The sequence below is a fragment of the Diplodia seriata genome, assembly GCF_021436955.1.
Source record: "Diplodia seriata strain FDS-637 chromosome Unknown scaffold_6, whole genome shotgun sequence".
In the NCBI taxonomy this organism is placed as follows: Eukaryota; Fungi; Ascomycota; class Dothideomycetes; order Botryosphaeriales; family Botryosphaeriaceae; genus Diplodia; species Diplodia seriata.
The window spans coordinates 1,299,158-1,313,209 of record NW_027117313.1 but is presented as its reverse complement, the minus strand read 5'-3'; the positions used below and the strand labels follow the sequence as shown (position 1 = coordinate 1,313,209).

The 14,052-nt window shown below is 56.7% G+C and overlaps 5 protein-coding genes across 5 annotated transcripts; 2 read left to right on the top strand and 3 right to left on the bottom strand.

The window, feature by feature from the left end:
* Positions 1-213: 213 nt before the first annotated feature.
* VAM6 (Vacuolar morphogenesis protein 6) lies at positions 214-3,642 on the top strand (the record flags this gene model as incomplete). The annotated part of the gene is made up of 5 exons (XM_066777748.1): positions 214-295; positions 340-1,851; positions 1,905-2,789; positions 2,842-2,950; positions 3,006-3,642. The coding sequence occupies 5 exons, from the start codon at positions 214-216 to the stop codon at positions 3,640-3,642; spliced, it is 3,225 nt and encodes a 1,074-aa protein (XP_066631843.1).
* Positions 3,643-4,121: 479 nt separating this feature from the next.
* Positions 4,122-5,296, bottom strand: GAT1_2 (Sodium- and chloride-dependent GABA transporter 1; the record flags this gene model as incomplete). Its single annotated transcript, XM_066777747.1, has 3 exons — positions 4,122-4,143; positions 4,169-4,879; positions 4,935-5,296. The coding sequence occupies 3 exons, from the start codon at positions 5,294-5,296 to the stop codon at positions 4,122-4,124; spliced, it is 1,095 nt and encodes a 364-aa protein (XP_066631842.1).
* A 540-nt stretch (positions 5,297-5,836) lies between these two features.
* On the bottom strand, positions 5,837-7,670 carry SLS55_006316 (uncharacterized protein; the record flags this gene model as incomplete). The annotated part of the gene is made up of 4 exons (XM_066777746.1): positions 5,837-6,130; positions 6,189-6,779; positions 7,002-7,241; positions 7,497-7,670. The coding sequence occupies 4 exons, from the start codon at positions 7,668-7,670 to the stop codon at positions 5,837-5,839; spliced, it is 1,299 nt and encodes a 432-aa protein (XP_066631841.1).
* Positions 7,671-8,974: 1,304 nt separating this feature from the next.
* Positions 8,975-9,403, bottom strand: SLS55_006315 (uncharacterized protein; the record flags this gene model as incomplete). The annotated part of the gene is made up of 1 exon (XM_066777745.1): positions 8,975-9,403. The coding sequence occupies one exon, from the start codon at positions 9,401-9,403 to the stop codon at positions 8,975-8,977; it is 429 nt and encodes a 142-aa protein (XP_066631840.1).
* An 828-nt stretch (positions 9,404-10,231) lies between these two features.
* SLS55_006314 (uncharacterized protein) lies at positions 10,232-12,017 on the top strand (the record flags this gene model as incomplete). Its single annotated transcript, XM_066777744.1, has 5 exons — positions 10,232-10,339; positions 10,401-10,471; positions 10,528-11,129; positions 11,178-11,494; positions 11,553-12,017. The coding sequence occupies 5 exons, from the start codon at positions 10,232-10,234 to the stop codon at positions 12,015-12,017; spliced, it is 1,563 nt and encodes a 520-aa protein (XP_066631839.1).
* Positions 12,018-14,052: the final 2,035 nt, after the last annotated feature.

Genomic DNA, 14,052 nt, shown 5'->3' with positions numbered 1-14,052 from the left:
GGATGTTGGAAGTCGTCGGCTCAGGTTGGAAGTCATCGGATCGGCTAAGGTTGGAAGTCGTGGAAAGTCGTGGCCGGGCTGCATTGGCATCGTCACCGCCGAGCTCTGGCGCGCGGCTCCACCAACAGCTGCAGCCATCCTCACCACCCCACCCACAGCTCCCCGCGACGCTGCATGGAGTGAGACGGCTCGCTGCTGCGCCGCCTCACGACCATGCTGACCGCCTTCATTGCTCGGCCTGTCGTCGAGTTCCGCCAACGCGACAAGTCCAAAATCGACTCCATCCTCGCCTATGGTATGCTGATCCGCCGACACCGCGACTCGAGCTGACCGAGACAGGCGATCGCCTGCTGGTTGGCCTCAACACCGGCTGTCTGCGCATCTACCGCCTGAACGAGCTGAACGACGAGCCCGAGCCCGAGCCGGCCCCCGCTTCCGCCGACGATGGCGACGACCCGCCTCGCCCCCGGCAGAAGCCCGCCGACCTGTTGCGCGAGGTCGAGAAATTCTCCCGCCGCCCCGTCCAGCAGCTGGCCATGATCAAGGAGTCGAACATCCTTGTATCCTTGAGCGACAACTATGTCTCCATCTACGACTTGCAGACCTACGAGCTGCAGGAGCGCCTCGAGAAGACCAAGGGTGCTGCCACCTTCGCCGTCACCTCCAACATCGTAAAGGACCCTTCGACCGGCATTCCCTCCATCGTCTCGCGTCTGGCCGTTGCCGTCAAGCGGAGGATCATACTGTGGGCGTGGCAGGACATGGAGCTCTCGGAGGATACGGCTGAAATTACCCTGGTATCTACCGTCAAGTCGCTCACATGGGCAACGGGCACCAATATTGTTGCTGGAATGGACCCTGGCTTCGTCATGGTCGACATAGAGACCCAGGAGGTCACAGACATTGTGAAGCCGAGCTCCTTGAGCGATTCTGCTGCCCAGCAGCTCAACCGCTTTGGCGCCGTAAACACTTCGGGCATGAGCTACATGGCCATGGGCAGCTGGGTGCCCAAGCCCATGGCAACAAGGCTGGGCGACTCCGAGATGCTGCTGGCCAAGGATGTCAATAGTCTGTTCATCGACACTGCCGGCAAAGCTCTGGAAAAGCGCCAGATTCCATGGACCGTTGCTCCCGAGGCCATTGGATACTCCTATCCTTACATGCTGGCTTTGCAGCCTCCTGCAAAGGGCGCTCTCGAAGTTCGCAATCCCGACACGCTGAACTTGCTCCAGACCATCAACATTCCCAATGCAGCCTTCCTCCACGTCCCTCAGCCCAACATCAGCCTGGCCCATGCCGGCAAAGGCTTCCTTGTTGCTAGTGATAGGTGTATCTGGCGCATGGGTGCTCTGCACTACGAAGAGCAGATCGACGAACTTGTAGCCAACGGCCGTTATGATGAGGCCGTCAGTCTCCTAAACATGCTGGAAGATACTCTCCTCAAGGACAAGGACGGCCGCATCCGAGAAGTGCAGATCCTCAAGGCGCAGAGTCTGTTTCAACAGAGACGCTACCGCGAAGCCATGGACCTTTTCTCCGATGCAGTTGCACAACCCGAGAAAGTCATCGCCCTTTATCCGAAATCCATCGCTGGCGATCTCTCTACCGTCGAAGAGCCCAGGGAGAGCGACGTCGAGGCCGAACCCGAAGATGATGAAGAGACCGCCCCGGCCGAAAAACACTCTGGAAATACCCTTACTAGAGCCATGTTTGGAAGGTTGGTGGCCGAACAGAAAAAGACCGTAGACTCTGACACTGCGTCTGTCCGCTCCTTAAAGGCAGACAGTGATACGGTAAGTGTCAAAGGGAAGAAGTCTGTTGACAGCCTTGCCGAGGAGGACAAGCCACTGCGTAAGTACCGCACCCTGCGAACCGCCGAATGCTATATGCTCATGTGATTTCAGAAGGGAAAGACCTGATCGTGGCCGTCACTGCACTTTTTGGTTTTCTGGCACAGACCCGTGCGCAGCTCCAGAAGTTCATCAACTACGATGGCACGCTCAAGCAGCCGCTTCCGCCCAAGGAGCAGCAGAGAGAGAACTATAAGCCTCCATTCGCTCAGTTCATCCTTCTACCGGAGGAGCCGGAGGAAATCAGCTGGTCCGAACGACTGCACAAAGTGGCGCGCATCACGGATACGACCTTGTTTCGAGCATACATGCTTGCGAGGCCCGGGATGGCTGGTCCTTTGTTCCGTCTCGACAACTTCTGCGATCCTGAAGTGGTCCGGGAGAAGCTGTATGAGAGTGGCCGATACACAGATCTCATCGACTTCTTGCATGGTAAGAAGATGCACCACGAAGCTTTGGAGCTGCTCGAGAAGTTTGGGAAAGACGACGAAGGCGAAGATGTCACGCCTGCACTTCGTGGCCCGCAAAGAACCATAGCATATCTTCAGCAATTACCGCCTGACCTGATTGACCTGATCTTGGAGTACGCCGAGTGGCCCGTTCGCGCTGATCCTGCAAAGGGAATGGAGATATTCCTCGCGGATACCGAAAATGCGGAGACCCTGCCCCGGGATCGTGTGCTAGACTTCTTGCACGCAATCGATCTCAAGCTCTCTGTCCGGTACCTGGAACACATCATCAACGAGCTTGGTGACCGGACGCCTGATTTCCACCAGAGGCTCGTCGACGAGTATCTTGATCGACTGCTGAAGGCAAGAGAAAGCGATGTATTTGAAAGCGAGGAGGAACACAAAGAATGGCGGGAGAAGCTGGAAGTGTTCTTGAGGAATAGCCATCAGTACAACAAAGCCAGGATTTTCCGAGCACTCCCACAGGACGGTAAGTGTAGTATGTACCGGGGTTTGGGGCAAATGCTGATGCAGGTACGCAGTGCCGGACTTCTACGAGCCACGTGCGATTGTTCTCAGCAAAATGGGCCAACACAAGCAAGCCCTCCAGATCTACGTCTTCCAGCTTGAAGATTACGACAAAGCAGAAGAGTATGCGCCAACCGAGCCCCTTTGGCCGCGGTACTGTCGTACTGACTTAGTCTAGATACTGTAACCATGTTTACCTCACCGCCTCACAACAGCCGACTTTCGTAACACCATCCAGTCGACCGCAGTCCCGCCAGCAGGGTGCCTCACAGCAACAAGACCCAGAGGATTCTGAGCCATCAATCTACCACACTCTTCTCTCACTCTATCTTACTCCGCCTCCCCCCCATAAAGCGAACTGGGAGCCCGCGCTCTCCCTCCTCTCCAAGCACGGCGCTCGTCTACCGGCCTCGTCAACCCTGGAACTTATTCCGTCTGTGCTCCCGATCAAGGACTTGGAATCCTATTTCTGCGGCCGCATTCGCAGCGCCAACAGCGTGATGAACGAGGAGCGCATTGTGTCTCAGTTGCGCGCTGTCGAAAAGCTCGGGGTCGAATCTGCTCTACTGCTAGGTACCGGACCGCTGGGAATGGTGGGTGGAAAGAACAGAAGGGTGGTCATTGGGGAGGACAGGCACTGCAGGGTCTGTGGGAAGCGGTTCGGGAACAGTGCAATCAGAGTTTATCCCGATGGCACGGTGGTCCATTACGGTTGTTTCAACCGTGCGGGCTCCGTACTTGGAGCCAAGAGGGGCGGCGATGCGGATTTCGGGAAGTTGGAAATGGGGATCCGCCGGTGGGACACCTTCGGGTAAGCTGATGCACGAGCTATGCATGCATGGTTTGATGATTTCAAGTTCAAATTCGATATACCCTCCACGGCTGGGTTCGGTTGTGCCCGGCCTATGTCTGTACACAACAAATCAGGATTCATAGAGTTGATGCACTGATGTAACAACTTTTGGTAATCTCATGTCTCACTGGAAGAATTAGCGGACTCTTGGCTGATCTATACGCTGTGACATCTGCAATTGATCGGGCCCCCACGACCTGGATCTGTCCCATTCGCTAGCCCAGTATGATAGTCCTCAACTCAGGCGACCAGCTTTCCTAGGCACTAGTATACGCTTGACCGACTCCGAACCTGTCAGCGTACCAGGTAAAAAAGGGGCCTTTCCATGATATTCTTTCATTCTAGGAAATCAACCATTTGTAAAGTAGAACAGTGCCTTTGGTCATCTCTCCTTTCGGCGTTTTCTCCCCGTGCTAGAACCTGACGCCTGGCCCGAGCGCATTACTCGGTGTTTTGTTGGTAGCTGTGTAGTGGTGCTCGGATCAAACCCTGAAGTCGTGAACATCGGCCCGTACTGGTCCGGCTGCGTTCCAAACTGAGGCCTCTGTCCCGAAAACTCGGCATAATGGCTATGTTCAAACTGTTGCCACTGCGACAGGCTTTGCGCGGTTTCATGATGGTTTAGCATTGAGGATTGGCTGCCGAAGTCCTGGGGAGGGTCATGTGTAATCCAGTTCTCCGGCAAGAGATAGCCACCAGCATCAAACAAAGGCTCGTGTTCAATTTCCTCCTTTTTGACTGCCGGCGTATCATACAGAGATTGGCCCCCGAACGCTTCCTCGGCCCAGCCCGGATCCCACGGGGTGACGTTGCCACCAGATGCGTGTTGAACGTGGGTCAAGTCGGATTTGATGCCGAAGGAATCGTCGGGGTACCCCGCACCCAATGACACATGTCGTGCATGCGTTCCGGCCATGTCGGGATCTTGCTTAAGTCCATCAGGCATCCGGACGTGACCGCGTGGGCCATTCAACACGCTGTATTCAAAGGGTGTTTGGAAATACGCGGAACCATTAGGTATCTGCAAGAGGTTGGAAGTGAAGTTGAATTGGTAGTCGCCGAGGTCTTCGGACTTGATGGTGCCCATTCTGCCGCCAGGAGTCATTGGGTTCGGTTTGCTCGGATTGGCCATGGACTGTTGCTTTGACCAATTCTCCGCATCGGGAACCCTGGCGTGTCCCACCGCTGCATGAGACGAACTGGGATCCGGTCAGCTTCCGAAACGGGCTATATACGGCGTGGGAGAGTGCGCACTCTTTCTTCTGTTGCGCTTTGCGGAGGTTGATGGCCATCATCCGCCACGTCATGTTTTCCATGCGCTCAGCATCCGGCACATTGGACTGGTTCCGGTAGAATTTCCACATGTCTATCCCCATCGGATCTTCCTCCTGAAGCCTGTTTACGTCGCTGTCTTCGTTTTTTCTAAACTCGGGGAACACGGTGCCTTCGAGTACGTCATTGCGCGTGTGGAGATATGGAGGAGAAGATGTATCGTAGCTGCTGCCCCGCGTGCTGGCAGGGGTCAAAGAAGGGATGTTCGATGGAGAACCTGCAGTGTGGAAACCTTCGTTGCCGTGTAGATAAGAGGCTTGTCCGTAATGTGTGGTGGTAGCCATGACTGTGTCCTTTGTCCGTTCCAAGCTTTTTCGCTCTACCGGACCCCAGCCCTGCACTCTATTTCAATGATGGACGGGCCCGCGGTCCAAAAGTGTGGAGTGGACGGGGGCTGCTGACAGCTCTGCTAAAGTGCGAGAGAGCTGCGGGAATGACAAAAATGGCGGGAAAGCTACAGGACAAGTAGTCGGCCTTGAACCAGGCGGCAGAGTGTGGGGTAGGGCCTAAATAAGGCGTGATGTTCGGAATGACTTGGCTGGAGTAACGCTAGCCGGCCGTGCAATTGCGCAAAGGGTTTCGATTGCGTAAGTGTTTCGCTGGCGCCATTGAGCCGCCCACGTGCGTGATGGGAAGCGCAGGATTGCCGGGTTGGCGAGAACCACAGCGCACAGAAACACTATCATGAAAAGCTGGGCCGTTGTTGCAGTATAATTGCACCATGTTGTCTCCGCCACAGGGTTCACGCATTAAGTAAGACTAGACTTTTCCGATCCGAACAACCAGTAACACCTCCTGCTATGCTGAAAATCAAAGTCGGCGCCTCAACCGTCAAAGCTGCTCCATTCCCGGATTGCCTTGCCGTACTTCCAGAAAATCAACGGCGCAGGAATGCCGAGAACGACAGCAACGGCTCCCAGGATACTTCCACCAAGCCCGTATCCCAGGGATTTGAATAGGTAAGGAACGAACAGCGGGAACCCAAACGCAGCGAGCGACCGCAGGAAGCTCGACGCAGCCGAAGCCGAGGCCGAGTACTGCGCGTAGCAGTCGACAATATACGTCTGGATGCACTGGTAGGAAATCATGCTCCCACAGGCGAAGAGCGCGGCCCCAATCTGCGCCAGGTGTGTTAGCATGCCCGCTTTCATTGGCCAAGAGAGAGAGGGGTCTTACGTTCGGCACGAGCCAGAAACACTGCGCCTGCGCGGACCACGCGTACAGGAAAATACCGCATGGGCTGATGACCGATGCCGGAATCATCATCGGGATGCGGAACTCGGGTGGGCCGGCTTCGTCCGCAGCAGCGCCGCTGCGCTTCTGGAGCCGCCTGTAGATGGCGTCCATCAGAGGCCCGCAGAGTTGAGCACCGATAAGCGACCCGACGGCCAGGGAGATGTAGTTCAAGCTGGCAACACCCTTGCTCATCCCATACTTTCCTTCCCACAGAGAGGGGAAGCTGGAGATAAGAAGGTACAACATTCCGTAGTTGTAGGCTTGGTAAAGCGCCAGCATCTGGACAATGGGCTGAGTCGCGAGCAGCCGCCAGGGCCTGGTGAGGGAGATGGCGAGAAGCTTGGGTAGGGTGCGGTCGTCGCGCTCCCATTGCGTACGGAGACTCGCGTTGCCAGTCTTTGCGCGGAGCTCGCGGGCCTTGAGGAGGAGGATGCGAGGAGCGTATGTTTCGCGGAGCAGGAAGAGGCCGAGGGTTTGGATGAAGACGTTGAAGAGGGTGATGGACCAGAACGTCCACCTCCAAGTAGTGTACTGGGAGATGAAGCCGCCAGCTATTTTGCGTTAGCACTTCGCCTTCCTGGCTGCGTGGCCCGGCGTACCTATGGGGCCCAAAGCTGGCCCTAGAACAGGTGCGAGCTGATAGATGCTGAATCCCTTGCCTCGCTCAGAAGGAAGCCAGCAATCAGAAAGAACTCCTGCGCCCATCTTCGGAAGGTTAGCATCGAGTAGTTACGGGAGGATCGCTACACTTACTCCGAGCATGGCGCTCCCACCAAAGCCAGAAATGAAACGGAACGCCGTGATCTGAGCCCTTGACTGGGAGAAGCCACAGGCGGTGTTGAAGATGACGAAAACCGCATTGCCGATGCGGATGATCCAGGAACGCCCCCATATCTCCGAGCACGGAGACAAGACGAATGAGCCGAACGAGTATGCCAAGAGGAAGATGGACAAAACGATCTGAAGCTGGAAGCCGTCGGGGATGTGCAGCTCCTTTCCAATATGATCTAGGGCTGGGGCAGCCATGGAAGAAGAAAGAGGCGACACGAAAGCGAACGCGGAGACTATCATCGTCGTCTATTGTGTGTTAGCTTCATCCAGGCCAATCCCGGGAGGGACACTCACGGCCCACTTTCGCGATTGGCTCCAGTTCTTCGGATTTGCCGGGTCATCAGGGCCGTCCCAAGTAACCTTGCAGGTCTGTCAGTGCCCGAAGCAAACAGTGGTGACGGGCAATGGCGTGCTTACCAAATCCGAGTCCTTTTTCTCCTCGGAGTCGGAGCCAGTGTGGATGCTTCGGCATTCTTCGTCGGCCTGCTTCTTCTCCTTCACATCACTGAAAGAGCTGACATCGGTGGTAGACGAGGTCCTCGAGTCTGAAAAGAGAGACGGCACAACGGCCAGATTCTGCTGAGTGGACATTTTGGACAACAACGAAGAATCAAACGAGCAGCAAGCAAGCAAAGGAATGACTGACGGCAACCAAAGCCAATATCCACTTGGGACGGCATTGAGGAAGGCGGATGCTTTTGTAGCTGCTGCAATAGCCACGCACTACATGCTGGCTTCCAATTCTACTTGGGCCGCGGCCCCTTCCGCAGTAATCGAGATGGTGGCTTCGGCGTCTCCCGGGGGAAAGGGAGGAGTGGCTTGGTCTGGTGGTTGAGGCTGAAGTGGAGGGTCCAAGCGCCCCGAAACAGCAGTGAAAAAATAATACAGAGAGAGAGCGGGTGGAGAGTGAGACTTTGATAGAGACGGAGAAGGGCTGTGGCATCAGAAGAGCAGCACAGTCTCCACATCTCGTGTGCATTCACGCATTTTTGCAAGTCCTGGACGACGGAGTGCAGACCAAGGCGACCGGGCAGGAACGAGACTTCTGAAGTAGCGTGTAAAAGATGAAGCAGACAGTAGTTACTGGTCGCGGGATTTGCCACGTCGACTCAGGGAACAGAGTCTGGACAACCTGGCTGGCCCGAGCGCCGTCTCACCCCGCAGCAGCACGCTAGCATCCCTTCTACCAGCTGGAGCCCGAATGGTTGCTTGTTGCGGGTGCTTGCTCGAGGTGCTGCGAGCACCCGTGGGCAGAGGTGCCAAGCGGCGGATCAGGAACCCGAGTCGTTGGTTCCGGAACGGTGGCGGTAATTGGGGACACGATCAGAAGCAAACGCCGTGGGAGTGCGGAGATGGGCGTGGTGAGGAACTGACCGCTTCGGCAACTGGGCACGCGACAGGATTCTGCGCGGAGGCCGAGCGTTAGAGAAACAGGCAGCCTATGCCAGCCACACTTACCAAATAGAATCAGATTGCGGCTGAGTACGGGTGAAGGCGCCGGCCGTGGCTGACCCCTGACGGGAAAGACAGCCGCAGCCTAGCCGAGCTGGCGCATCGCGAAGCCTACGGAGTGCCCGGTTTCTAGATCTTTCCCTAAAATAGCGCCAGAGGATTCTCTGGGGAGTGTGCATCAAACGGCTCGAGGGGCGGAGCTCCCTTCTTACTAGGCGCTTGACCAATCAAATGACGCGTCTCCCTCGGCCGCCGGTGAAGCTCTAACGTAGCAAGTCCGAATGCGCTCATCGTCTTTTCAACTCTGGAAAATTCGTCAAGCAAAACGTTTCACTAAGCTTGATCACGGCACCTGAGATTCGATGATTTGAGCGGGCTGTCTTCCCAAGCGCATGAAGTAATTGTTTCAAATTCTATCCTATGATCCCAAGAGACCGACTCATCTACAGGCTGCTGACATAGTCGTCCGAAGTGACATCTCCAATAGTGGTCGTGACGTTGTAGGTGGAGATGGTGGGGCCGGAGCTGACACCATACAGGCTGTACAGCGCGGCGTAGAAGACCTGATCGGAGCCCTTCTGGACCGAGGATGGCATGGTAACGGTCAGGTTGAGGTTCTGGCGTTGGTTGGACAGAGCGGGGCCCAGGTACTGAGAGCCGACGACTTGGCCGATGTAGCCATCGTGGCCGGGAGGCACATCGATGCCGAAGGCGACGGCGACATCGTAGACGGACTGGATGTAGATCTCGTTGATCATGATGGCGGTGAATGTGTCGCCAGGGGCAATGGTCGAGGGGACTTTGACGCCGACGAGGCGGGCGGAGGCTCCGAGCACGGGGAGCGCGGCGGCGAGGATGGTGGTGGTGCGCATTTTCGGGCTTGATGGACGGAAGACTCGATGATGATGACGGAAGAAGAGAGCAGCGCAGTCATGTTGCTGGCTTTATACCTGCTGGACCAAGGTAATGCGATGCGACAAGCCGGTGGCTCCCTCGCACACGCGCAGGCGGCCGTACGAGCTCACATCTGCATCGTAGGGTTGCAATGCGAGAAGCGGCTCTCAGACACGGACGTGAAGATGGAGAGAAGGATCTAGCATCGCTGACAGGAAGTCGCGGAATCGGCGTCGGTGGCGCAGCGATGCGGAAAGTCGACCTGCGTCGCTCAGGTACTGGCCGTGGCCGGTGTGGTGTGACGTGACATGGTGTTGCTATTTTGGGGCGGTCCCAGTAGGCTGGATCCTGCGGGGTAGAAGGGTTGGTCGCTGCTTGGTTGCCAGAGCCAAGAGGGTAGCATTGGCGTCGGAAAAGGATCGTGGAGACGAGACTGCTTGTCGTGTTTGGCGGCGTGGCCTGATTGGACCGGTTCTGCTGACGGGCAAGGCGCTAACCATTGTGCAACCCACAGGAACAGGAAGGGACTGCCGAGGCCAGGCACTCACCCTCACCCACGCCCCTCCCCCACTCCCGCACAACACCCACCACCATGCCGTCCCGCGCCTGTGGGCCTGGAACAGCCCAAACATGCGAATAATCTATCTTCCCTCCACACAGATGGCCCCACGCGACACGCAGCGTTGATTGGCCGCTTCTCTTATCAGTGACTGATCCGCCTGTTCATTCGACTCCGATAGGCAGGCGTCTCCTGCGTTTAAATGCACGCTGGACTCCGCTCCCATCGCTGTCCCTCTGCCAGCACCATGGACATCGAATCGACCGAGAAGAAGGTCGTTGGCGATGGTGGCTGGGGCGACATGACCAATGATGTGCGCGATATGCTGCGCCTGGGGAAGAAGCAGGAGTTCAAGGTGTGTACCAACCAGCATCAGCATCCCTCCCGCGTCCTGTCCCATCTAACTCGGCCGACAGCGGAACTTTGGCTTTCTGGCGACTCTCGGGTTTGTATCCATCTATATGGCGACCTGGGAATTCGTACTAGTGTATGCCGCCTTCCTTGCCTTGGCCCGTTTTCCATCTGTTGACGAGCCAATGCCAGCTCTCTCTCTGCAGGCTTCATCAACGGAGGCTTTGCAGGCCTCTTCTGGACCTTCATCGGCACCGTTACCTGCTACGCCACCATTGTCGCCTCCCTCGCCGAGATGGAGAGCATGGCCGCTACCAGCGGAGGGCAATACCATTGGGTCTCCGAATTCGCTCCGCCTCAGCATCAGAAGTTTTTGAGCTATTCCGCCGGGTGGATGTCGACTCTGGGCTGGTTGGCGAGCTTCGCATCTAGCTGCTTCGTCGTTGCCACTCTCATCGAGATCTGCGCCGAGGTCATCTCCCCCGACTTCGGCTTTACCAGCTGGCAAGCCACCCTCATCATGCTCGCCCTGATCGTCATCACCATCTTCTTCAACACAATCGGTGCCGGCTCGCTGCCCATGTTGGAGACGGCTTCTTTGTTCGCCCACGTGCTTGGCTTCTTCGTCATCGCCATTGTGTGCTGGGCCATGTGCCGCCCCCTGAACTCGGCCGGCGACGTCTTCTCCTCTTTCGTGAACAGCGGCGGCTGGAGCAACATGGGAACCGCCTGCCTGATCAGCCAAGTCACCGTCATGTACTGCAACCTGGGCTCTGATAGTATCGTTCACATCTGTAAGTGGTTGCTGGCCAGATGGCAAAGGCATAGCTAAGCATTCGTAGCTGAAGAAGTCGAAGACGCCTCTTGGGTCGTCCCCCGCGCCATGTGGTGGTCCTACGTCACCAACGTCTTGCTCGGAATTGTCATGCTTATCACCATGCTCTTCTGCATTGGACCTTTGGAAGCCACACTGGAGGCTGATGCCCCATACCTCAACCTCTTTGTCAACACTGGCTCAACCGGCGTCGCGCTCTTCCTGACCATCATCCTCCTCCTACTCATCTTCGCCGGCAATATCACCACTTTGGCGACTGTCTCACGAGAATTGTGGGCATTTTCAAGGGACAAGGGGTTCCCCTTCTCGGGATGGATCTCTCATGTACGTCCAGTGCTCTTGTTGAGCGCTTTCATCGACTACTAACATGTCATTCAACTAGATGGACCGTAAGTACGACATCCCCTTCAACGCCGTCTACCTTTCGTCTGTTGGCGCCGGCATCCTCTGCCTGGTGAACATGGGCTCCACCCTCGCTTTCAACATCATCGTCTCGCTCTCCCTCCTAGCCCTACTGTCCACATACATGCTGTCCATCGGCTGCGTCCTGCTCCGCCGCATCAAAGGTGATGAGCTCCCGCCCACGCGCTGGAGCCTCGGCCGTCTCGGTCTCCCCATCAATGCGTTCGCCTTTTGCTATTCGTTGTTTGTCATCGTCTTCAGTTGCTTTCCGACGTCCACGCCGGTGACGACGGCCGACGCCAATTGGGCCCCCGCCATCTGGGCGGGTGTGATCGCCATAAGCGGCGGCACGTACGTTGTGCACGGGAAACAGCATTTTACGCCGCCAGTCATGTTCGTCGAAGGAAGGAGAACGGCAGGTATTGGGATGCAAGCGAGTTCGTAAGAGAAATAGATGTTGTTCACTACCTTGAAAAAAAGAAGAAAATAAGACGTTCTACCATCGCTTTGTTTTCCTCCAGAGCTACCGTTTTCCCCAATCTCCCAGCTCCACTCCTATCACATTCCTGACCAGAATCCTCATCAAATCAAACACACACCCGCACAGTTATCACCTGAATAAACGCCCAATGCCGAATTCGGGTCCTCGACCGCCTGGAAAAGGTCCGTACTACAATTCAGATCCGTGATCTCGGTGCACAGGTTGGTGTCGTAGCTGTAGGCCCAGGCGGTGCAGTCGCTATTGTTGTCGCACTGCTCGGCGCAGGCCTGCCACGAGGTCGTCGGCGTCACCACCGTCTCGTCCGCGGAGCCGCAGTTGCCCGTCCACCCGCACAACATGTTGTAGCTGCACAGGCACGCCCCCGTGCCCGCGTAGTAGCCTTCCGCGCAGCCGGCCTGGTCGAGGAAGCCCGGCACAGGTGGCGGAGGGGGAGGAGGGACATCCGAGGGCTGAGATGGAATGTCTTGGGATGAGACGTCCGATGGTGGGGGAGGAGGAGGAGGAGGAGGTGGTGGTGGTGGCGGCGGCGCAGCAGAGGTCGAGGACTGAGCTGGAACGACTGAGGGTGGAGGAGGAGGAGGTGGCGGCGGCGGCGGCGGCGGTGGCGCAACAGAGGTCGAGGACTGAAGTGTAACAGTTGAGGGGGGAGGAACGGAAGGCGGTGCTAAGGTGGAGAGGCGGACGGCAGAGGTGGTAGATCTGGGCAACGACACCGGGAGGCTGGAGGTCGAGGTCCGCAGCGTGGACGAGGTGGAGCTTGACCGGGTGGATGTGCTGGTGCTGGACGTAGTGGTCCTTGCCGTGGTCGTTGCCCTGACGGTCTGGGAAGAGAGTCAGCTGCCCGATGAGCTAAGGTAGGACGTAGGGGCGAAACTTACAGGTGCAAGCGTAATCCTGGAAGTGATCGTCCTGGTCACTGGGTCGACGATGCACGCGCAGACGCCCTGCACCCATGCACTCCTGCTCTGCTGGTTCATGAGGTCGTAGTAATATTGCGCCCTGGACAAGGAGCTACTCTGTCTCTTTCCGAGGAGCGGTTCGTCCTCGTCAGGGCGCGGCTTGTTGTCAAGTCCGACGCCGGCGAAGATTTGGGTGGGAAGAGAGCGCTTCTGCTGGAGTCGGATGGTCTGCACGGTGACGACTGTAGTCCTCGGGACCCCATACCTCGCAGCGCACCAGCTAGTGGCCGGTTGGTAGCCTTCGACCCAGTCTGCAACTAGGGAGTATTGGTGCTGACAGCTTTGGGCCGATACGCTCGCAGCGTAGAGGCCACTCAGAGCAAGCAAAAGGGAGGAGCCGCGCATCATGACACTCGGCGATGTCTCAAAAACAGTGAGGATGGCTGCACAGGGTCCAGCGAGTGTGTATCGGAGTGACTGTGATGCTGCTGCAACAAAGCTGCATCCTTGGCGATTCTTATACATGTTGGGGAGAAGCGAAAGTATGGAGTCATTCCACCGCATCCAACACCGAAAGAATGTGCCACAAACCTAGACGCACTGGTTTCCCAGGTGGCTATGCGTTGATGTTTCCGCATGCGAAACCACCCCCCTGTACGCTGCACTCGAGGGTGCTGGAAGCTCCGGGATCGCGTCGCGGAGGCTGCCATGATGTACACCCATGCGGAATTGGAGTAAGTCTGCTTTAGAATCAGGCGGGAGTACACCAAGTACACAACGGACCCGGCAATGTGGCATCGCCGTTCGCGGAAGCTTCTCCGCGGATGATTAAAAAAAAGCGATGAAAAAAAAGCAAAAGCGCTACCGAGTTTGCGCTTCCGCATCAAAATTGCCATGGTTATCGATCCAGACAGTCGGAATTGTAGGAATGTGAGGAGCGATCACCCACGGAGTAGATTGACACCCTTGCAACGAGTTTCTCCAGAACCGAGCGAGGGAATCCATATCCCAATGACAAGGATATGACCTCGATCGAACCGTCAATCGTATGCAGCCACTCAAATTATCATTTGCAGAAA